Below are 26,113 nucleotides of genomic sequence, written 5' to 3'. Positions count from 1 at the left end.
TTAACATTCATTCAACTTTATAATACTTTAAAAAAAAACTGCGAACTCGACACTTCAACTTCATTTACAAAGTAACATTAACTAGCATAATCACAGCTGATATACGAAAAAAAAAAAGCTTACGAGGGAATACAGATAAAGCCCTATGAAATACATGACAGTAGTCCTTCCTCTACTGAACGCAAACGCCTGCTGGAAATCCTAAAGAGTTTTAATTCTACTTCCTTTTTTAAACATTGCAAACCATCCAAACAAAGTCGGTTTCACTGTAATTCTAATGTCTTCTAGGTCAGTTTATCTAAACACATCTAAACGAACAAAACGCTACACTAAATGCCCTAATATTTGAACGGGCTTTGCTTTCTTCAGAGGTGGACTACTGATCTTCAGTCGCTCAGCAGGAGTAAATCATGAAGGGTAAGGCATGAGGTCAGTGTTTTACGTTTCTTTTGTTTCATTTGCTGACTAATCACCTTACTTCTACATGGTTGATTTTATCCTGGTGGTCCCTCTTTACATGCTCTTTATGTTTAACTAAGAGAGGTGATGTTGGAGCGGCCACCAGGGGGCACAACGATGCGTCTTCCCGCTGGTCTGACGGGGGCTTCTTCGGGACCTATGACAGGACACACAGAGAGAGGGTTACATGAGGTCACGGGTCTTTACTTAGACTAGGGTCTGATCACAGTAAAGCTGCGGTCGTGGGCCAAATCTGGTCATTTCAATAGAAATCTGAGGGCGGACGGCTTGTGTTCAAGTTGTTTATGTAAATTTGGTTTGAAGTGCCTTCTGTGTGAGCGATGCTTGGACAATATACTTTTTTTATGTGCCATACGTTAAATTTGGAATTGATATGCTTATAAATGTAATGGATTTTAACTAGGAAATTGACGATTCGGTGGACCTCCTTTACACATAGAAAAATACACATTTTAAATACACACACACACACACACACAAAAAGTTGTTCTCAAATTATATTTATGGTTTGATTCAAATCTTAAATTCTGACCATACTTAATCAACATATTTTCTTTAGACATAAGCCAAAATGTTACTGAAATGTAGGACAATATAAAAAAAACTTAATTTCACCATAAACAAAAGCTAAATTAGCTATAATATAAGAGTAGAATTGTTACTTAGATAAAACTATAAACATTTCTTTAGTGTACTTACTAAAATTAGAGAGAACTCTAAAAAGACCTTAAAGTTTATTTTGATGTCTTTTTAAATTGCATGATGTGTTCTGGATAAAACCCACAATAATTCACAAAAAAGTTGAATACAATTTAGTTTAATTTTTTTTTTAACTATATGGTTTCTTTTCTTTTTTTTTATCAATAGGGAGTGTTATTTCTGGAAGCTTGTTTCTGCCACTGAATAAAAAAAAAAGGTAATTGTGACTCTTAGGGCCCTATCTTACACCCAGCGCAATGCGGCGCCAAGCGCGACGCAAGTGTTTTTTGCTAGTTTCAGCCCGACGCAGTTATCATTTTCACGTCCTGCGCCGCGTTGTTTAAATAGCAAATGCATTTGCGCCCATTTGTGCGCCCATGGGCTGCTGGTCTGAAAACCAGGTGTGTTCAGGCGCATTGTTGGTGCGTTGCTATTTTGAGGCAACAGAAATACACTGTGCCATTGACCAACTGAAACCTGGTCTAAAGTCAATGCCGGAATATATATATTTTTTGTTATTTAAAGAGCGCATTTGTAATGTGCGCCTATAGGCAGGTCCACAACGCGCGTACACTGTGTTTATTAAACACACACAGGGATGCACAGCAGCACACAAACATGCCAAATATTAAAAATAAAAGGATTACAATGTAAAAGATTATTATTGTGTACATAAAGATATGGTGGAATCCGGCTTGTCCCGTAGATGTTCTGCTTGCGCACTTTTACCTCGCGCACGAGCAGATCCGTTTGTGCTCTGGAGACGCGTTCGGTCTTTCCACTATCAAATTCCGTCATGTAAATAGTGAATCTGCTATGGCGTGAGCTCAACTGGCATTTAAAGGGAATGGGAGATGAGACTCTGATTGGTTTAACGTACGTAAATCCCAAAACACACCCATTAGTCATTAAGAGAATAGAGACAACCCTTTTAGACCATGCGCCGGGAGCACCGACCATTTTTCCCGTCGTTAAATTAGCAAAAGTGGATTCGGACATGCCCTAACTGCACTGGCGCCCTGCGCTTTAGACCATGCGCTTAGATCGTTAAAATAGGGCCCTTTAGTTCACAATTCGGACTTTCTTTCTCAGAGTTTATATTTTGCGTATTTTTGAATAAATGTATAGATAAGTCACTGACTCCTTAACTAGCACATATCATTGCATATATTCAGACTTTTTATGGATTAACGCTGGGTTCTGCGTCTGTTTTATCCCACTACAATTCAATAATTATGCCAATTTGATGTTTGCGTCTGCACTGTTGTATGAATACGAGACATCATTTCCCAGGGTTACCGGATAGCGTGAAGCCAGACTGATGGAGGTTCCTTAATGGGGCTTTGGTGGGTGAGGAACGGGTGGAGGCAGACGGTGTTCCTCCCCTCGAGATGGCTGTAAACTCAGACACAGGGCCGTCATACATGCCCCTGGGGACCGCCTTCAGTGTGGCCATCTGTACGACACACAGACACAAAACACTTCAGCTTTACACAGGATTGTGTAGCATACCGTTTATAGAGGGGGAGAGAGAGAGAGAGAGAGAGAGAGAGAGAGACAGTTTGGGTGTTGGCAATTACATTCCATAGATGCATCTATCCTCATGTGGGCCGTTTTGGGGAACTGCGTGTTCACGTAAATTGTACATTTCATGTTCTCTTGGAAATTGATTCCAGATTTTGCTGACAGATTGTTGAGAACGTTAATCATGTTGCCCTATTTCTACAATGTAAGCAAGATATTTTTTAGATTTGCTGGCTTAAAACTGGAGTAAAGAGTCCAAAAATGTAAATATATTTTCAAGATTTCCCAATCAAGTTTTCATTAAAGGGACAGTCCACCCAAAATGAAAATTCATGAAATAAAATGAATCATTAACTCACCCTCGTTTCATTCCAAACCGTTCTTTGAAAATCTTTGAAACAAAAATTAATATTTATTATAAATGTCTTAATGATCAGGCTAAAATAAACCTCATTGGTTTTCATGCATCAAGCAAGCATGAGCATCAATTTACCATATTTGATGAGCTCTATGTGTGTTGATTTAATACATTAATTGTTTACTTGAATTAAACCATATTGATTACTTTTAAAAATTAAAGGTTTTGGTTGAATGGACTTTTAATGGATGAACAGAAATAAAAAAATATCTTGTTCATATATTGTATTTCGAAGATTAACCAAAGTTTTATGGGTGAGTGAAAGATGACAGAATTTGGATACACTTTATTTGGACGGTCCACTTCAGACATTCTACTGACTATAAGTAACTTAGCAACTACATGTCAACTTATTCTACAAACCCGAACCCTATTTAACAGTCTACCAATACTCTAATGAGAGTTAGTTAGTGGAACGTCTAAAGTGGACCATCCAAATAAACTGTAACCCAGAATTTTAATTTTTGGGTTACCTATCCCTTTAAGTGTTGCATTTTCATTTTGTACCATGTGATCACTTTGATATGACCTCTTTCTAAACCTTCAGCTTCCTTCTGTCTGCTTTTGTCATGATGGTGGAGTGTTACTAACAGTTTCAACTCTTTACAGGGCAAAAATCACATGATGATAAACTGCAAAAAAAATTGTGTAGAAGAAAAAGGGGAATAAAATGAAAAAACAGATGAACTCCTGTCACGCGTGTGTGTTCAGACCCATCAGGACCTGTGCTCTTCTCAGCATGAGCTCTACCTGTTTCCTGGCTTTGACACGTTTGTAAGCGAAGTCAGGAAACGGGGTGCAGGGAATAAAGCGTCCGGTGCCAGAGGTCGCGTGCAGGTTCCCGTCCTCCAGAACGATCTTCCCCTGGCAGATGACCAGCAGGGGCGCACCTCTCAGCTCCATGCCCTCCAACACATTATACTCCGCCGCCTAGAAGAACACAAGAACATCACGCTAAGAAAGGGCATTAAACAACACTCGCGGAACAAAAATGACCACGGACGTACATTACATGGTACACATGTACCGTGCCCAGACAGATCCAGGCCACATCTGGTACATGTGGATTCAACGCGTACCAGATGTGGGCCAACACTTTGTTGCTGTCCGGGTGGCCGTTTTTTGTTTCATAATGGAATGTTTAATAAATCACATATTGGCTTTTAATAGACCTTATCCGCCAGAGAAACGAGGGCACCGCCATCTTTAGAATATTGTCTTTTAACTTCCATTTTTGCGGTCGCTCTATATATTTCTATGGCATCACTGTCTAGGAGTAATTAGTTTTTGAAGTGGATTTACTTAATGTAAAGTTAACGAAAGTTATCATGAGGACTGTAATGTTTAAAGCAGATGACTTAAAGCTACACTGTGTAGGATTTTCTCCCATCTAGCGGTGAAATTGTTTATGACTACCAACTGAATATTACTTTCTAGCCCCTCCCATTCCGAGGGCGTTTTAACTCCTGCGGTGGCCGTATTATTTCAAATCTGCCGACAGTCGCGAGTAATCTCCCCCTCGCATTCGTCACGGTGCCACTGAGTGTCAAAACGCGAAAGGCGAAGCTTGAATTTACAGGTATGTCCCTCTTTGGCGAATGTATTTTCAAGATGGAGGCGCAACATGGCTGCCGCCATTCGCCATTCTAAATGGCAGATTCTACGCTTACGAGAATACTTGATTAGTTGGTAGAAGTAATTACACATTAATGAGCACATATCATTTTGAAAGAACAAAGTGTTTTTTGCTAAGAATCAACTTAAAAAATTACACAGTGTAGCTTTAACAAATGTCAGTCGACCGGGAAGATTTTAAAACGAGCTGTTCGTTAATAAACACGCAGAATCGCTGTGAAAATACAGACCGGAAGTCAAAAGACAACGAGTGCAGCGCTGAAAAGGGGCGGGGCTACATAAACTCTATAGGATTAACTGAATTGAAGAAATAACCAACAGATTAACAGTCTGCAGTATTTACCATTCAACCGTTTGTTTTTGAAAGAAGTCTCTTCTGCTACATTTATTTGATCGAAAATACGGTAAAATCAGTCATATTATGAAATATTATTACAAATTAAAAGAACTGGTTTCCAATTGGATATATTTTAAAATGTAATTATTCAAAGCTGAATTCTCAGCATCATTACTCCAGTCTTCAGTGTCACATGATCCTTCAGAGATCACTCTAATATGATGATTTGATATAATTATCAATGTTGAAAAAGCAGTGCTGCTTAATACTTTTATGGAAACTGTGATAAATTTTTTTTTGCCAGGATTCTTCGATGAATGGAAGGTTCAGCGTGACATTTAGCAGCTGTGCTTTACAACAGACTCTCGCACGTACACAGTGACACCAACAGCCGTTTTGAGTTTGAGCTTCTGCACAGAGAAACTCTGAGATATTCCACACTAATGAAGATCATGTGTTGGAGAGTAAGATCCAGTGTACGACTCTGGCCTCCTGTCCTTCATTCACTCTCTTTCTCATTCCTCAAACAGCTGGATACAGGAATACAACATACAAAAACATCCTCTCCTCTTTCTCACACTCTTGTTTTTTTGTTACTTCTATTATCACTTCTTTCTAGTTTCCTACTCCCCTATTTTCTGATTTCTTGTTCTCCAGTGGACACTGTAAACGCTGTGATGTCCTGCCATGATCCAAGGTCTTTGCATTTGGCAATCGTCCATTCTTTGTGTGCGAAAGCAGGAAATGACACGCACGCAACTTCTGCCAAGAATGCTGGCATGGGCTTCATCTCATGTAGAAGAACACAAACGCAAGACTTTCGGGCAGGTGATGAAGTCATGTTTTAGGTGTCCTCGCAGAGCATGGAAACCAGAGCCACGGGATAAACAATCAATAAACATCAGCCATTTTGTCCACTGGTGAGAGCAATGGCAGCCAGTGCTGTTTGGATATGTAACGGTCTCTAGAGAGGTGGCTGAAAGGAAATGAAAATGTGATGTCATTTTGGAGTTGTGCTGAATCTTTCCCCCTGAGCACTGCTGCTTTTCAAACGATCTACATATATAGCTCTTGTAATTCCCGCTCAGGAAATTCCTGTTCTCATCACGCCCGAATCTAAAATCTGAGTGTGGCTCTTCAGTCAGTAGTTGTATGCTCTTGTGCTGATGTTGGTAATGTTTTGGCTTGGAAGGACTGGCGTCCGAGCGTCTGGAGAGTGTCATGGCTTGGTGAAAGAGGTCGGAAAGGTCTCACAACTGCAGGAAATTTTGTATAGTGTATAAGTGGCTAAGATTTTTTGCGATGGTAATTACTTGACCGTCGATGAACGACGTCACACTAAAGATGAAAGTATGCTTCAGCTGTCTTGCAAATTCCATCAACAGGACTGTTCGCTTCCAGCAGTGGTGTCAAATTCATCTCCTGTAGAGTCACTGTCCTGTAGAGTTCAGCTCCACACAGGGCTTGACATTCACTTTTTTGCTCACCAATTACTGTGGCTAGTAGTTTTCCAAAGTTACTAAGTTTCCAGCCCGGTTGGACTGTTTCATTTAACAACTACTCAAAGAAGAGTTTCTTTGATTTGAAAAATACAGGTTTCCCACACCTTGGGAATTAACTTCCAATTCAAGGACCTTTCAAGGACTTTCCAGATCCAATACCCTCAAATTCAAGGACTTAATGTGTGGACACATTTTAAGTGAGAGCAAGGTTACATTGTTTCAGCGGTTTCAGCCTATTTTTGCCATGTTTCACGGTGTGTCTGTGAAACGTTGAGGTACCATTGTAGTAGTTTCGTGCGCGCGTGAACGTCATGGCAACGTACAACATGAAGTACCTCACGTGGGAAAGTTGAAATCAAGCAAGCTAATATGCATAGGCCACAAAGTGTTGGCGAAATAACACATTTGCGGACCGGAGGGAATAATGGAATTTTTTCCCCAGAAAACTTCTTGCACAAAATAAATTCAAGCACTTTCAAGGACCTGCATCTGTGTATGGTTATTTTCCAAAACTTTCCAGGGCCTTTTTTATTTTTATTTATTTTTTTTCAGATTCACAAACTTTCAAGGACTTCAAGGACTCGTGGGAACCCTGCAAATAGCAATGACATCAACAGAAGACCTGGGCTGAGTTTAAGTAAATTTTTTATGCCCTTCTTGCTTCGTCTTGTTCACTCGGATGTACATCTCGGATGTTGCACTACTGGCTGAACCCTTGAAGTGTGTTTTAATGGAACGCACTAAGCTCTTGATCACTTGGAATCCGTAATGGATCTGATTTATTATTTAAAAAAAATTCCCCTTATGAATATGTTTACATACCATTCTATAAACTTGTATTTATGCTTGAGCTGTTGGAGAAAATATCAAAAATTACACCAACAAAAATTATAACAACACAATAAACTATAGCTGTGTAAAAAAAAAAAAAAAGGTCAGCTTAGGGTAGCTACAAGTATTATCAATGACTTTAGATAGACTTTGGTATTATGTGGTTAAATGTCAAAATAACTCCAATATGATACACTGGAGTTGTGTGGGGGTAAATTAAGCATGATCTGCTGTGACATCACAATCGTGTTGCACTGTGGTCTATGAATCTGCCTGAAGTGTACATATTGAGTAGACTCGCTCCCTCTGTCAAAATCGAAAGGTCGAGTGTCTGTCCAAATAAACTTCCCTCGCCCACTTTAAGAAGTTGAACACACTTCAAAATGGATTCAGGGATTCCCCAGAGGGAAAGTGCTTAGCGAAGTTCGCGAGTGTGGAAACAACAAAACAGATATGCGAGGAGGTCGCGAAAAACACATTAGTACAAGTTTAGAGTGGAGTACATGCACATACACACTTTCTGGAGTATACACAGAAAGGCTAGAACGCTCGATAACATAGTGGCATATGGAAAAACAAAGAATACCCCAGGCTAAAGGGGTCCAAGATGGCTGATTTTGCCCGATAACGTTTTTATTTATTTTTTTCAGAAAATAAATCGTGGGAAAAAACGCACAGCCGGCTGGAGCTTTAGAGGTTAAAGAGATACTCCACTTTTTTTGGAAATAGGCTCATTTTACAACTCCCCCAGAGTTAAACAGTTGAGTTTTACTGTTTTCGAATCCATTCAGCCGATCTCCGGGTCTGGCAGTACCACTTTTAGCATAGCTTAGCATAGATCATTGAATCGGACAAGACCATTAGCATCTCTCTCAAAAAAAATTGATATTTTTCCTATTTAAAACTTGACTCTTCTGTAGTTACATCGTGTACTAAGACCGACGGAAAATGAAAAGTTGCGATTTTCTAGGCTGATATGGCTAGGAACTATACTCTCATTTCTGCGTAATAATCAAGAAACTTTGCTGCCGTACCATGAGTCCAGCAGGCGTAATGATATGTCGCAGTGCCTGAAAATAGTCCCCAGCTCAGTAACTTCCAACGTGACCGGGACTAAGTTTGTCTAACCTATTAGACCTATTTTCAGGCGCTGCGTCAAAACATTACGCCTGCTGCACTCATGGTACGGCAGCAAAGTTTCTTGATTATTACGCAGAAATGAGAGTATAGTTCCTAGCCATATCAGCCTAGAAAATCGCAACTTTTCATTTTCCGTCTGTCTTAGTACACGATGTAACTACAGAAGAGTCAAGTTTTAAATAGGAAAAATATCGAAACTCTTTGGTCATTTTTTTGAGAGAGATGCTAATGGTCCTGTCCGATTCAATGATCTATGCTAAGCTATGCTAAAAGTGGTACTGCCAGACCCGGAGATCGGCTGAATGTATTCGAAAACGGTAAAACTCAACTGTTTAACTCTGGGGGAGTTGTAGTAGTGGAGTATCCCTTTAATGCCTCGTTTAAGGTATACTTTATTGCCCCTTTATTTCATCATTAAATACTTTTTAAATAGCATACGAGGATTTTTCCTTTGAATCTCAGTGGGATTCCATGAATGTATAGTTTGTGGTTTGAGCCTAACCACTCCTCTACAGAATATGTATAACGCTGCTCAGGTTTTGATATTCATCTCTGCTCACACAACAACTGTGCCAGTGGTCTAGAGTTCACTGTGTTTGAACTGAACACTAGCAGCTTAAATTAGCTTTTCCATTTGTTATACAAGTGTGCTTGATTGTATTGAATGTGCACTTATACTGTGCTTTAAATCTTATATTTATATTATATTTAAAAAAAAAAACTGTACTTGCAGATAATATAATATTAATGAAATAAAAGGTGACTTAAGAGTACTTAAAGAGAGTACACTTACACGTTTGTGAATACACTCAAGTACACTTTGAAAATGACACTTTAACCCTCTGGGGTCTGAGCTGTTTTCTGGGCCCTGGAGGTGTTCTGACATGCTCTGACATTTGTGCTTATTTCTGTTACTTGTGACATTTTCATGGCTAAAGTCTAATTACACTGTATTCAGCACAAACTCTGCTACAATAATATATCAACAGCATGTGTGTAAAAGTTTGTAGTTTTGAGATAATGACATTTATGCGTGGTTTGTGAAAATACAAAAAAAAATTCTCACTGAAATAAGGCCATGAAACCCATACTTATTATTTATTCACAAGACTTTTGAAAATTGTATGACGTAGCCTAGAATATTTGCTCTAAAACTATGTGAAAATCACCCTGACTGCTCATTCAGAGAAGACAATATATTGATTTAAAAATTTTACGACGTGTTTTGTGTGAAAAAGCAATATGCGAAGGGGCGGATCATCTCATTAATATGTAAGGCTTTTTACACCTGAGAAAGACAAAGACACTCCCTAATGGCCCTATTAGGAGCTTATCAGGGCCCATCATTCTGACCAACCTTGCACAAAGAATGAGGAGATTAAAAAAAGAATGGCTTTTAAAATTGCTTGGATTTATTTACAACATAATCCAAAGATACACAACAAAAAAAAAAAAACACTTATTGATAACAATGATCCAAAGAAAGAGACCTTTGTGCCATTCCTAAAAACATTGTACATACCTTTCATTTCCAAGGTGTTTGATTTTCACTTTACCATGTTCATGTACAGAGACATGTACTGTGAATGTTGAAGTCAGCAGGACTCAGTGGCATCTGGGCCCTGAAAAAAAAAAAAAAAAAAAAAAAGTGACCATACTGATATCAAGAGAAAGGCCTGCACGATTTTGGGAATACATTTGAGATTTTTCTGGTTAAAATTGCTTTTTAAAATTCACAGAATACACACACACACTCACACAAATGTTTCCAACAATATATTATATAATGAACACCACGTTTGTTGTGCCTTGTAGGTATAGGCTATGCGCAGTGCTGCATAAAATAATAACAATATAGCAGCCTATATACATTTTCAAAAAGATTTCAGTAACAACTAAGCTAGAGAAAAATATATTGATTATCATGTTACTTCAAATGTTTCCATTCGTTATGATGATATGAAATGAGATAATAGTAAAACATGAAGCCGTTTGGAGCGTTTTGCTTTTCCAAAATATGATGCATTCAAACGCGATCGCGATAAAAAATATACATTCAAACGCGATCGCGCTCAAATATAAAACATTATGGTTAGGCCTACCATATACATATCTACGTTTGAGCAGATATCCACAAACACAGTAACAGTAAACACGGGTCTAAATATTATAATATTCACCATATATCTAGCAACAGTTCAACTGCAATGTGAAATTTATGCAACAATAACAAACTAATATGTAAGAATTTCTTACCTTATCTTTCTTGTCTTGAAATCGCATTCTTCTTCTGGGGTAAAGCCAATGTAAACTCACGTCTTTCAAACTCGACGAAAAGCAGAGACTGATGAAGTGTTTTGTTTTTGAGGTAATGAGCGCGTTCGCGTTCCATGTGGAGATTTGCATGTGAATATCTTTTGCGCGAGTAGGCGTGGCCAAATTAAAAATAATTAGGAAGCGTTTGAGAAGCTGGACATCTTGTTGGTTTTATACAAATTACTTAAACAGAAAATATTTGTTTTCAGTTTGAATCCGATCATTTAAAAGTACACACTTAAATGTTTATAAAGGTATATGGCTCATAAATGTGTGACAAGTATTCGCTGAGTTTTGTTTCAGTTTATAGACGTGCTCAAGAAAAAAAAGTTCACCGCGACGGAGAGGCAGAACGCACACCCTGTTTATTTTCTTTATGTTTCAAAAGCACAATGTTTTGATTTGATTGTAAGTGGACACATACAAAAGTAGAAATATCACAGATTCTTTTTTTATATTTATTTTTTCTGTATGACCATAAATGACGGAGTAATTTAAGTTTAAAGTGCTACAATGTAAAAAAAGTCCAGCAAAACGCGGGGGCGCGTTTGCCGACCTCAGAGGGTTAATAATGTCAAATTAAAAGTTTTGTAGCACTTTATTTTACAGTCCTATTCCCCATATACATACTATGTACTTTAATTACAATAACTGGGTAATAATAATCTTTTATTGTACTTCAAAGAAGTACACTTATTTTGATGTGCTGACTAACAAATAAAGCACATGTATAGTACTTGATTATATTTAACTGTAATGTGCTATTTGATATTACATTTAAAGTTGAAATATTTTTAATGTACTAAATTGCAACTTCATCCTTACAACCGTGCAATAAAATATTTTTCAAAGACAGTACAAGTAATTACGAAATTACATTTTAAGAAGTACTCTTAAGTTCGAAAAGTTCTAATTGCTTTTTTTTTTTTTTACATCTAAACTATAATACATTTTTTATTAATTTTAAATAACATTATTAAGTGTCTGGAAACATTCAGTTTCAGACTTAGGTATATTATTTTTGTAATAAAGTATGCTGAGTGTAATTCTTTTTCATAACTCAATTTGTACAGTATCCACAGAACAAGTGTGTGGTGGATTGTCTGTACTACAGTATGCTAGGGTTTATTGGGTGGTTACCAGGGTGTTGCTATGTGGTTGTTAACTCAAAGTGTCTATGTTTATTGTGTTTTCTAAATATGGCTCGGGTCACCCCTTCAGTATAAATCTGTGGGCTTTTTTTTATGTTTTATTATGCACCATGCAAAAAAATAATTTGTAAATTGATAAATAAAATTGTAATATGTAATTGTTTAGAAAAGTAATAAACTTCAAAAATCTGCATCTTAGATATTTATGTCTGTGAGTTAATGTTTGGTTCCTATTCATAAACCTGTCTATATGTACAATATTACAAGTGATGCTTGCAATTCCTCTCTCATCTACTGCAGCAATAAACTCCTAATAAATGTCTGCTGAGACTTAATAAGGAAACAAAAGGAAATCCAAGCTCAACTGAAGGTCTGATTGTCAGATATTGATTGTTTTTGTGGCCTGTTTCTATCCAGCGGTTTTATTTATGAGGGAAAGCATACAGGCTTCCTGTATTAACACAGTTTGATTAGTTAGAATCATGTATTTCCGCTCAGAGGAACTGGAAGGTCAGTGAAAGCCAGCCAATTCAGTTCTCTCTCTATGTTTAGACTTCCCCTTTGAAATGTGAGTGTATAGTGCGTTCACTGGATTTTTCTACAGGGCACCTACAGAATGATGTGTTTTAGCAGTGATGGTCCGGATGGCGTCTGTGTCCCAGATAACCAGATCGCTGTCTGAGCCCACGGCTATCCGGCCCTTGCGTGGATACAGGTTCAGGATCTTGGCGGCATTGGTGCTTGTCACAGCGACAAACATGTTCTCATCCATTTTACCAGTGACCTGAGCAGAGGAATGACAAATGTAACTGAGAATGAAATGCAATGCTTGTTTAACAGGAGTGCCGCATTAGGGTGAATCGAGTAAATATGTAGATATGCATCCTTCCCTCGGGTCATTTTGACCCGAAACTCATTTTTTAACAAATTCATCAGAGGGGTCCAAGACCGTAGGACATTTTTTTTTACACTTGAACCACGAATACACAAATAACAGTTAATGGATTTGAGGAGTTTTGTGGTTGAAATAAAAAAAAGTAACAAATCCTTCCCTCACGGGTCAATTTGACCCCTTAGGAATGAATGGAATGCGAGGAATGCTTCAGTACACATAGAAAAACCTAAAAAATGCTCAAAATTCAAACAAAAAAAAATCTAAACCTTAACCAAAAAATTATTTTATAATGTCTACATGTGTATCTGAATGCATACTGAAGAAAAACTGACTTAAGGAGCCAGCGGAACAGCTCATTTGCTCCATACAGAGCTATAAGGCCATCTAGTGGCTATGAAATATCATGTTATATTATAATTTTTTCCACAAGAGGTCAGCAAAGTCACCCAATGTAAGATATTTTGAGCTGAATCTAAAGGGTTATGCATGAAATTGTGAGTTATTTTGAATTAAAGTTGAAAGAATGTGAGGAATGTGCTTAAATTACTTCTTTTTTTATATTTTTTTTTATCAAATCTAGTAACTTAAAGGTAAATAAAATAAGAAAATAACAAAAAATCTTGAATAAAAAAATTTAACATTTTGAAAAATTAAACCCAAAAATGTTATAATAAATTTGAAAAAATATATATAATAAATAATAAAATAAGCTTTCTGGATAAAAATAATTTAAGTATCATTTTAGGTCTTCGGGTCATTTTGACCCGCGAGGGAAATATTTGTTACAAAGTGCGAGGGAAGGATTATATTTTCTGGATCTGAGGATCTTAACACCTTTTGGTAAAATAAACTGATGTGCAGTCACAGATATCAGAACTTAACAATGGCTTTGAATGCTGCACATCCAGATATAATTTTTATCTGAATCTACTGTATCCACTGTGTTCCTCACCACAGCCTTGTCCCAGATGACTGACATCCTCTCCTCTACTCCATTCACTCCTTCAGGAATCTGAGTGAAGTCATCTTTCCCTATGGCCTTCTGAGCCACGGTAAATGTGCAGTGAGCACTACCCGTCACCGACAGATCACCACTAACAGAGACAGACACATCACAATACTTCAGTGACTAGACTATACTGTGTATGTAACAGCCAAAAACAACATGTTTAATTCATATCAACCACTGTGAGATGTAAGTGCACTTAATTGTACTGAACGCACACTTGCAGTGTACTTCAAATTTTACTTTTTAATAAGATAAAAAATTATATTAGGCCACTTAAGTGCCCCTGAAGAGTGTATACTGTTTCTTAAAACACTTAAGTGCACTTTAAAAAGTTTGCTTTGTAATGTCAAATTACATGTTTTACATTAAATTACATTTTAAATCATCGTTTTATTAATCTTTTGTCATGCTTTAAAGAAGTACACTCATTTTGATGAGTTGACTTGCATGCTAAAGCACATATAATACTTGATTATAATTTTAACTGTAGTGTGTTATTTGATATTAAATTTAAAGTTAATATAATTTAAATGTAGATATATTCTAGTTTGCCAAAAATCAGTACATTCAGCAGTAACTTAAACCATATTTCAAAGACAATAGAAGTAATTATGAAATTACATATAGATGTTAAGTTCTACTTAAGTGGGTCGAAAATAGTATTCTTAAGTAATCTTAACTAACTGCATTTAATATAAATTTAAACTATAATACATTTTAATCTAATTGTAAATAAAATGCAATTGAGTGTCCGAAACCATTACATTCTCATCTCACTTAATTAAATTCTAAGTATATTATTTCCATAAGTACCCTTTTTAAATGTATGCTAAAGTCTACTTACTTTTTTTCTTTATTACAAGGGAAGTCAAATGAATTTGCAATGGCTTCAAAGCAAGTTAAAGTAAAAATCAGTGTGAGCATCACCAAATTCAGATTTAGTAATTAGTAGTGTCAAGTACATATGGAATTGAGCCTATACAGATATATACATATATACATATATATTACTGTATTACTGTTATATGGATTACTGTTCCTAATATCTGCAGTTTTGAACAAATAGTGAGTGCATTATTCAATGACTCAAAAATTTGAATCTACAAAGTCCTGCCTATCCCAGCATCTCTGGCCATAGGCAGGGAAACACCTTGGATGGATGGCCAAGTCCATCACATTGAATCATTTGACAATAAACTTCAAACATATCGACTTTCATACTTACAATCAATGAATTTTAGTCAATAGTTTAAATCAGGGGTGTCCAAAAACTGCCCTGCAGAGTTTAGCTCCAACTTGCCTCGACAAACCAGCCTGGAAGTTTCTAGTATGCCTTGTAAGAGCTCGATTATCTGGTTCAGGTGTGTTTAATTGAAGCTGAACTCTGCAGAACAGTGACCCTCCAGGAGCAGGACTGGACACCATTGGTTTAGATTAACATACCCACCAGTTAAGAATTAACTGACAGATCTATATCCCAAAATATCTTAACATATATTTAGGATATACTTGTGCTTACCTGGACAACAGGGTGTTCAGGTAGTCTGGAGTGGTTGGGTCTGGACTGAGGGGTGGTGATGTCACAAACGAAGCAGCCTTAGCCCAGTTCTTGCTCCAATAATGAGTCCCATCAGTTCCCAAACTGGCCGTGATTGGCTCCCCAAACACCACGTTACCTAGAAATAAACATATTTTGTTTAGCTCGTTTCCAAAGTTGACCAACAATCTTGTCAACTGAAAGCATCTGCTCAGCAGTAAAGTTTAAACCGGAAAATAAACACATAAGCAACCCATTAAACAACAGCTACCCAGGCTTAAATGTCTATTATTGCAGGGACATCTGGAAAACACTGCTGCAGTGATCAACAAGAGCTCACTAGAAGAGCTGAGGCTTACTGGAAGCAGCTTTCCATCCATGGGAATGGCAGATGAGCTCATCAATATTTGTGTTTGCAGCTTGGTGGTTATTAAGTGGTTGCTTACTGCCCCAAAAGAGCCCAACTCCACGTCTCTATGCCATTCTGGCTCGGGTCCCTCCTTCAATGCAAAGGTTCTGTTTGGCCGTCAGTCAAAAATCATACGTACAGATGTTTAGAGAAGTAAAAGCACACCTCTCTTCAATAAGCCAGATGATCTGAGCACAAATAGTGTGGGATGAGTTATTTGCCTAAGTTTAATTATTAGAGTGAGTAGGGCTTTCTTCAAATCCCTAAACATATAAATGAGCAATTTTAACCGAGTTCATAGCAAACACCACTAATAAAATGCATCTAAGACCTTTGCAAATCTCTTTAAAAGCATCCAGAGGATAAAACTGCCTTATAAATCTCCACTGACAAAACCTTTAGTCTCCATTCAGGACAGTCAGGAAGAATAAAGGGGTACAGTCTATGTCATAGGGTTTGCATCCGTTTTGAAGACAGTGATTAACTACCCAATTTAACACTTGAACAGTGATGAATAGTGCAACGGAGATGCTGTAAGATCATTTTACAACACTTTTGGGAACGCTCTCTACCATTTCAGTGACCTAAAACTGCTGCCATAGAAATGAACTACACTCTTTATTCCAGGTGGTGCAGCAAAGCTAAGGGATAGTGTACAGTCAGCAGATTGTTATGCTAAAGAAACCTCTGCAGGGTGATCGAAAACCCCACTGCGAAATGATGAGAGAGGTGCGACGTGACGTGGACAAAAGCAAGTAGAACCATTATAATGAGTGATGCTGTCTACACTGGATGTGTGGATGACCAGCCAGGACATATCTCGCCTTCTGATAACGGTGAGTAATGAAGAGAGACCGCAGTGTGTTGTGAGCCTCAAAACACTGGCTTCTAAAAGTCAAGACGCCACTTAGAGACTTCACATCACGAACACAAAGAGAAAGTTAGAGTTGAGAAGTTGTAGTACTGTATTCATTACAATGTTTCAACTAAATCCTGTAGGAAAGTTTAGGGAAAAGTTTGGGAACCACTGCTTTATTCAATGGTTAGTTCAGGCTAGGGTTGGGCCGATGGACATCACAATGTTGAGCTGGCATCGCAGGGAGATGGGTGCCGCCATGTTTGTTTGGGCCACAGTTCAGAGATTCCTGTCTGTTGGATTTAATAAAGCACGTGAATTCATCAGATTCTCCCGAAATACATGAAAGTAAGTGGCCGGTGAACTGGGAGAAGAATAGAGTAAACTTTATAGTTACTAACACTGTGTATCTGATATGAATAAAACACGTCGGCAAATATATTTGAATGGATTGTTATTGCTGCTTCCATAGACACCATTGTGTATTTTACAAACTATACATGTATTGTTCTGCTATAAATTATACATATTTAAATGTCTGAAATCTAAAATAAACATTATGTGGTTAAAAACACTGAATAGTTGTGATATATGACAAGCGCTGAGCGCTTCCTTGGCTCAGCGCCAGCCATAGCGTGAAATAGCAATAATTGTGTCCCTTAAAGCTCATCTTTGATCACCAAAATTACATATTTAAAATTGTCATGCCTTAAAATAGATTGAATGTAACTCTACACCCTTGCTTCATTTAGTATATGCGGTTCTATGAATATGCAAATTAGCCCCGCCTCCACTCACTCACACCAGCACAATCAAAGAGTGTTTTTTTTTTTAATGTGCGTCAAGCCAGTATGGTTGATCTTCTGTTTACCATATCTGAATTTGACTATGGAATTCATTTGATTATTGTAATTAATTTACAGCCCTGATATTTACACCTATGAGTTATTTACTTTTTCAATTCCTCCTTTAGTATTTCGCGTACAAAATACCAGCATACAGGTTTTAAATGAGTAAATAATTACAGAATTTTCATTTTTGGCTAAATGATTTCTTCCAGTTATTTTACAGAATCTACACTAGGAAGATCTGAACAGTCCAGAGCTAAGAGGCAGAGGAGAAACCTTTTCTTTTATTAACTATCATATCATTCAATTAATTTGATGACCCTTTTTGGTCCCACTTTATATTAAGTGGCTTTAAGTACAATGTACTTACATTGAAATTAATCATTTGATACAATGGACTTATTGTGTACATACATGTTTTTACATTGTACTTACAGTTTGAAAATACCTTCATGTAATTAATGTATGTAATTACATGTATAATTTCACTGTTGACCTTCCCTTACACCTTAACTCACCCTTAAACATAACCATACCACCAAACCTGTCCCTAATCCAACTCGTATCACACCTCAATAGCAGCAAAAGTGTTTTACAATACAACATCAACACAATAAGTACATTGAACTTATTTTTCGATGTAAATACATAGTACGTAAAGCCACTTAATATAAAGTGGGACCTAAATGTTCCCTAAAATGATATCGGCTGGCTTCTGTACTCTCGAGTGCTTCTCGCTTCCCTGAAACTGTAATCATGACTATTTATTTATATTGAACTGATTTACGTAAGAGAGCATTTTATCTGAGTGATTTAACTAAACAGTGAGGATTATTATGATGATGGATTGTGGAACTTCTACAACAAACCAGGCAGTGCATTTAAAATAAACATTTCATACAAGTGGAAATAATGTATAGACAGCTAATATATAATGAAACGATAAATTAAAAATAAAACATTTATAATAATTAAAACTGCTATTTACACATATGACACACAGAGACACAGTTGTATCCAACCGAAGGTCATTACGGTCATGAATATATACGTCAAAGATGACTGTAGCTCGGTAAAGGTTTATTTAACTGGATGAGATGTGTAAACTTGCAGGAGACATCTGTGAAAGCTCAAACGTTACGCTGATGACATGCTCACACTGCTGGGATTTCTTATTTTATCAGACATTATGAATATGTGAAATATGGTAAATATTACAAAGAACAAAAATATTCTGTACATTCTTTTCTTTTTTTTAAATTGATGTGGTGATATTGTTTGAAATTGGCCCCATTACAAGACATTCATTAGAGAATCACTCATTCAAGATTTATATTGTTAGATGATTTATTTTTTTATGTTCATATTGTGTACCTTTTTTCCTGGCCTGTGAGATGATGTCAGCAGCACTCTTGCTCATCACGCGGGTCACATAGAGCGGACAGTTGGTTTGACTGGCAATCGTGACGGCTCGAAACACTGCCTCAGCCTCTAGCTACACACACACACACACACACACACACACACACATAATGAAGGACATTGCAAAACAGATTTAGCTGCATCTCTATGTATCTCGCATAGTTCCTCACACAATCCACTATGTTGATTTATTTCTATGCATAACTAAAGTAACTTATAAATCTAGTTTGCCAGCCCACTTTCATGACTGACCTCAATTAGATCAAGGATCATGTCTGCAAAAGATCACTAGGCGCGTTTCCATTACAGATTTGCGCAAAACTTTTGCGATTTTTTCTAAATATCGATAAAAAACTATTGCGTAATGACGGCGTTTCCATTAACCGATGTTATGCGACTAAAACGGCATTTTTTCCTCTCGCGATCAGTCATTCCAAAAATCATGGCGACGGACATTGGTAGGTTTATATATATATCACAGCCACGTACCGCACTAGACATTATTATTATTAATGGAAGGAAACGTAGGCGTGCTATCCAAGCATTAATGGCAAGGAAAGACCCTTATACTGTGAGCGGCTCATATGAGGTGTTTCTGGTCTTGATTGTGGCATTTATTTGAGGTTTAGAATCCAGTATTTCTGTCATTCTTTTGTCTTTTATGAATTTAATAAAGAACTCTGTCTCGTATTCTGTCCAAACACACCGCGTCATATACGTCAGGTGACCTGTAAATGGGCAAAAACTGTTTCCATTGCAGTTTTGCGAAATATTCCTTTTTCAAATTGCCTGAAAAACCTCCTCATGCGAGCGTAAAAACTTTTTTGCGATAAATGGGAGTTTTTGCAAAATTGACGTGTTTCCATTGGGCGTATTTTCAATTCGCAATTTCAATTTGCGCAATCTGAAGGGTAACGGAAACGCGGCTAGTGATAGACTGATGCCAGACAGATTAGATCTGTGAGGCGGGCCGATTTAGTGTCAACATGAAATCAATACAGGTTCCTTGTCTTATTGTGAGTTTTACGTTAAGAATTGGGAAACAAATATTTTATGGGAATTGCAGTGATGTTATGAAATTATATACCACCAACAAGCCACCAGATACACCACTATACAACTGTTTGTGGTCACTGACCTCTTCCGGGCGGCTGAGAACATGTCCCTCGGGTCCGGTGATGCCCATCTCCAGCATACGGGTCTGCTCCTGAAGAACACACAGTCATAGTAGATTAGTGACTCACTGGCTCTGTTTACAGCTGGTATTAAGATCTGTTTTGGTGGATCGGATCACAAGTAGACGAGGGAGACACATTCCCGTTTACACCTGGTGTTTTAATACGTCTCTTTTGTCCACTTTTAACCACTTCTGTCCTGATTTCTTCAAGGTTTTTTTTTTTTTCAGATCTTTCGATCATGGACGAAATAATCTCATGCAATGTACATATGGAAGAGCCTGGAGACGTGTATTAACCGTGCATCGTGATTTGTTATTTCATAATTGCGTCTGTTGTCTTTAAAATGCCAAACGTACTGACAAGCATTTATGGTAAACTAATATACTTCATACTTCAATATTATGTCATTTCTTTTGAAACTTGCATGTCATATATTTAGATATATTTGTAATTACACAGTTGTAATGAAGAAAGTTGCAATTTAGTACATTTAAAATATATGAATTTTAAATATAATATCAACCATCACTTCAGTTCAAATTATAATAAAGTACTTCACATGTGCTTTAGTATGTTAACCAACAAATCAAAATAGGGATACTTTTTTAAAGCACAAATAAAGATTATCAATAATGAATAAATTATTTAAAATATACTTAATTTGAGATGAGAACTGTACATATTTTTAAAAGTGTACTTAAACGTATCAATAAACAGTCATGAAAGTGTATTCCTAAATGGTCTTTTATTTTATTAATATATTATCTGCAACTACAGTTATACATATATATATATATATATATATATACTTTTAAGATTTAAAGTCATGACTTATTGATCATATAATTTTTTACAGTGTACTTTTTACTACTTAACTACAGTATTATTTTACAGAATCTACAATAGGTTGATGATCTAAGTATGCAGAGTAAGTGATGTTCAGAGAGTGGGATGAGACCACACTGCCCGGCTTGATAATGTCCAGATGATTGACACTGGATGAGGGAAATCAGGACGTACAGTATCCCATCCTCCCACTCATCAGAAGGATTGAGGGATTGAGGGCATGGACTGCCTAAATATCCTCACCTCACCCTAAGTCATGGAAAATGCAGCATGTCTTTGTGTCATCACATCACTGCTTTTGGAACTTTACACGTGACCTGAGAAAGCATTTCATATCTAATTTACTCCAGGAATATATGGTGGAGATGCAAAATAACCACACACTGCATACATATCTCAGAAGACTCTGAAAAGGTCAGAGAATAATTCTGTTTTAATGATTCTGCTTCAGATTTAATGTCCTTAAGTCCTTCTGTTTATGGATTATTTCTGTCATTTTGAAGCAGAACAAATGGTTGATGTTTGAAAAGCTATTTTTATTGCATTCACTGTAAGGCTGCATGATACAGAAAGAAAAATGGAGATTGCAATATTTTGTTTTTCTGCAATATATTCTGCTATACGTTTCACCAGATGACTTGAATAAATTTGGAAAGAATCAATCATCCTAGAATGATTGGGGTGATTTTGTTGGGAAGTGCATATGGCATAGAAAAAAAAAAAAAAATATATATATATATATATATATATATATATATACATATATATATATAGAAAAAAACTTTTTACTTTAAAGACTTTTAAATGTGAAATCCTTTTTGGGTCGGAGAATTTGCAAAAAAAAATTGAAAAACCTGTGTGTTCATTACTATATATATTAGTATATTGTGCTAAAAAACGTATTAACATTATAAGTAAATCTCAAGCAACATTAAAATAATGTAAAAAATCCACGTCTTGACCCCTTTAATGCTTGTCAGTCAGTAAATGTTTGACTAACGTCACTGCATAGGAAACATCAAATCATTATCCATATAAAACCATAATTTACAGACAAAGCAAAGCATTATAAAATCATTCACTTGCGGTTTGTGATGAAGCTGCTGTCAGATTCAATACAGTCGCTGCTTGAACACACATCTGTATACTGTATTAGTGTATCAGAGTCAGTCATTATAATCTGAACACACATCTGTATACTGTATTAGTGTATCAGAGTCAGTCATTATAATCTGAACACACATCTGTATACTGTATTAGTGTATCAGAGTCAGTCATTATAATCTGAACACACATCTGTATACTGTATTAGTGTATCAGAGTCAGTCATTATAATCTGAACACACATCTGTATACTGTATTAGTGTATCAGAGTCAGTCATTATAATCTGAACACACATCTGTATACTGTATTAGTGTATCAGAGTCAGTCATTATAATCTGAACACACATCTGTATACTGTATTAGTGTATCAGAGTCAGTCATTATAATCTGAACACACATCTGTATACTGTATCAGTGTATCAGAGTCAGTCATTATAATCTGAACACACATCTGTGTACTGTATCAGTGTATCAGAGTCAGTCATTATAATCTGAACACACATCTGTGTACTGTATCAGTGTATCAGAGTCAGTCATTATAATCTGAACACACATCTGTATACTGTATCAGTGTATCAGAGTCAGTCATTATAATCTGAACACACATCTGTATACTGTATTAGTGTATCAGAGTCAGTCATTATAATCTGAACACACATCTGTATACTGTATCAGTGTATCAGAGTCAGTCATTATAATCTGAACACACATCTGTATACTGTATTAGTGTATCAGAGTCAGTCATTATAATCTGAACACACATCTGTATACTGTATCAGTGTATCAGAGTCAGTCATTATAATCTGAACACACATCTGTGTACTGTATCAGTGTATCAGAGTCAGTCATTATAATCTGAACACACATCTGTGTACTGTATCAGTGTATCAGAGTCAGTCATTATAATCTGAACACACATCTGTATACTGTATCAGTGTATCAGAGTCAGTCATTATAATCTGAACACACATCTGTATACTGTATCAGTGTAGACAGAGTCAGTCATTATAATCTGAACACACATCTGTATACTGTATCAGTGTATCAGAGTCAGTCATTATAATCTGAACACACATCTGTATACTGTATCAGTGTATCAGCGTCAGTTATTATAATCTGAACACACATCTGTATACTGTATCAGTGTATCAGAGTCAGTCATTATAATCTGAACACACATCTGTATACTGTATCAGTGTATCAGAGTCAGTCATTATAATCTGAACACACATCTGTATACTGTATCAGTGTATCAGCGTCAGTCATTATAATCTGAACACACATCTGTATACAGTATTAGTGTATCAGAGTCAGTCATTATAATCTGAACACACATCTGTATACTGTATTAGTGTATCAGAGTCAGTCATTATAATCTGAACACACATCTGTATACTGTATCAGTGTATCAGAGTCAGTCATTATAATCTGAACACACATCTGTATACTGTATCAGTGTATCAGAGTCAGTCATTATAATCTGAACACACATCTGTATACTGTATTAGTGTATCAGAGTCAGTCATTATAATCTGAACACACATCTGTATACTGTATCAGTGTATCAGAGTCAGTCATTATAATCTGAACACACATCTGTATACTGTATCAGTGTATCAGAGTCAGTCATTATAATCTGAACACACATCTGTATACTGTATCAGTGTATCAGAGTCAGTCATTATAATCTGAACACACATCTGTATACTGTATCAGTGTATCAGCGTCAGTCATTATAATCTGAACACACATCTGTATACTGTATCAGTGTATCAGAGTCAGTCATTATAATCTGAACACACATCTGTATACTGTATCAGTGTAGACAGAGTCAGTCATTATAATCTGAACACACATCTGTATACTGTATCAGTGTATCAGAGTCAGTCATTATAATCTGAACACACATCTGTATACTGTATCAGTGTAGACAGAGTCAGTCATTATAATCTGAACACATATCTGTATACTGTATCAGTGTATCAGAGTCAGTCATTATAATCTGAACACACATCTGTATACTGTATCAGTGTATCAGCGTCAGTCATTATAATCTGAACACACATCTGTATACTGTATCAGTGTATCAGAGTCAGTCATTATAATCTGAACACACATCTGTATACTGTATCAGTGTATCAGAGTCAGTCATTATAATCTGAACACACATCTGTATACTGTATCAGTGTATCAGCGTCAGTCATTATAATCTGAACACACATCTGTATACTGTATCAGTGTATCAGCGTCAGTCATTATAATCTGAACACACATCTGTATATTGTATCAGTGTATCAGTGTCAGTCATTATAATCTGAACACACATCTGTATACTGTATCAGTGTATCTGCGTCAGTCATTATAATCTGAACACACATCTGTATACTGTATTAGTGTATCTGCGTCAGTCATTATAATCTGAACACACATCTGTATACTGTATTAGTGTATCTGCGTCAGTCATTATAATCTGAACACACATCTGTATACTGTATCAGTGTATCAGCATCAGTCATTATAATCTGAACACACATCTGTATACTGTATCAGTGTATCAGTGTATCAGCGTCAGTCATTATAATCTGAACACACATCTGTATACTGTATCAGTGTAGACAGAGTCAGTCATTATAATCTGAACACACATCTGTATACTGTATCAGTGTATCAGCGTCAGTCATTATAATCTGAACACACATCTGTATACTGTATTAGTGTATCTGCGTCAGTCATTATAATCTGAACACACATCTGTATACTGTATTAGTGTATCTGCGTCAGTCATTATAATCTGAACACACATCTGTATACTGTATTAGTGTATCTGCGTCAGTCATTATAATCTGAACACACATCTGTATACTGTATCAGTGTATCAGCATCAGTCATTATAATCTGAACACACATCTGTATACTGTATCAGTGTATCAGTGTATCAGCGTCAGTCATTATAATCTGAACACACATCTGTATACTGTATCAGTGTATCAGCGTCAGTCATTATAATCTGAACACACATCTGTATACTGTATCAGTGTATCAGTGTATCAGCGTCAGTCATTATAATCTGAACACACATCTGTATACTGTATCAGTGTATCAGCGTCAGTCATTATAATCTGAACACACATCTGTATACTGTATCAGTGTATCAGCGTCAGTCATTATAATCTGAACACACATCTGTATACTGTATCAGTGTATCAGAGTCAGTCATTATAATCTGAACACACATCTGTATACTGTATCAGTGTAGACAGAGTCAGTCATTATAATCTGAACACACATCTGTATACTGTATCAGTGTATCAGAGTCAGTCATTATAATCTGAACACACATCTGAATACTGTATCAGTGTATCAGAGTCAGTCATTATAATCTGAACACACATCTGTATACTGTATCAGTGTATCAGAGTCAGTCATTATAATCTGAACACACATCTGTATACTGTATCAGTGTATCAGCGTCAGTCATTATAATCTGAACACACATCTGTATACTGTATCAGTGTATCTGCGTCAGTCATTATAATCTGAACACACATCTGTATACTGTATCAGTGTAGACAGAGTCAGTCATTATAATCTGAACACACATCTGTATACTGTATCAGTGTATCAGAGTCAGTCATTATAATCTGAACACACATCTGTATACTGTATCAGTGTATCAGCGTCAGTCATTATAATCTGAACACACATCTGTATACTGTATCAGTGTATCTGCGTCAGTCATTATAATCTGAACACACATCTGTATACTGTATCAGTGTAGACAGAGTCAGTCATTATAATCTGAACACACATCTGTATACTGTATCAGTGTATCAGCCTCAGTCATTATAATCTGAACACACATCTGTATACTGTATCAGTGTATCAGTGTATCAGCGTCAGTCATTATAATCTGAACACACATCTGTATACTGTATCAGTGTATCAGAGTCAGTCATTATAATCTGAACACACATC

General features: G+C 36.5%; 1 protein-coding gene across 1 annotated transcript in view; it reads right to left on the bottom strand.

Moving 5' to 3' along the window:
- Window positions 1-392: 392 nt before the first annotated feature.
- Window positions 393-26,113, bottom strand: part of dpysl3 (dihydropyrimidinase like 3) — a 45,923-nt gene continuing 20,202 nt past the window's right edge. Inside the window, exons 7-14 of the mRNA XM_084386432.1 lie at window positions 20,148-20,216; window positions 18,962-19,082; window positions 15,457-15,613; window positions 13,881-14,022; window positions 12,647-12,817; window positions 3,872-4,051; window positions 2,479-2,635; window positions 393-616 (exon numbers count right to left, since the gene is read on the bottom strand). Coding sequence (XP_084242558.1) covers window positions 531-616; window positions 2,479-2,635; window positions 3,872-4,051; window positions 12,647-12,817; window positions 13,881-14,022; window positions 15,457-15,613; window positions 18,962-19,082; window positions 20,148-20,216 — 1,083 coding nt within the window. The 3' untranslated portion in view covers window positions 393-530. The remainder of the gene's footprint in view (window positions 617-2,478; window positions 2,636-3,871; window positions 4,052-12,646; window positions 12,818-13,880; window positions 14,023-15,456; window positions 15,614-18,961; window positions 19,083-20,147; window positions 20,217-26,113) is intronic.

The sequence above is a fragment of the Rutilus rutilus genome, assembly GCF_951802725.1.
Source record: "Rutilus rutilus genome assembly, chromosome: 18".
NCBI lineage: Eukaryota > Metazoa > Chordata > Actinopteri > Cypriniformes > Leuciscidae > Rutilus > Rutilus rutilus.
This window is presented reverse-complemented; position numbering and strand designations above follow the sequence as displayed.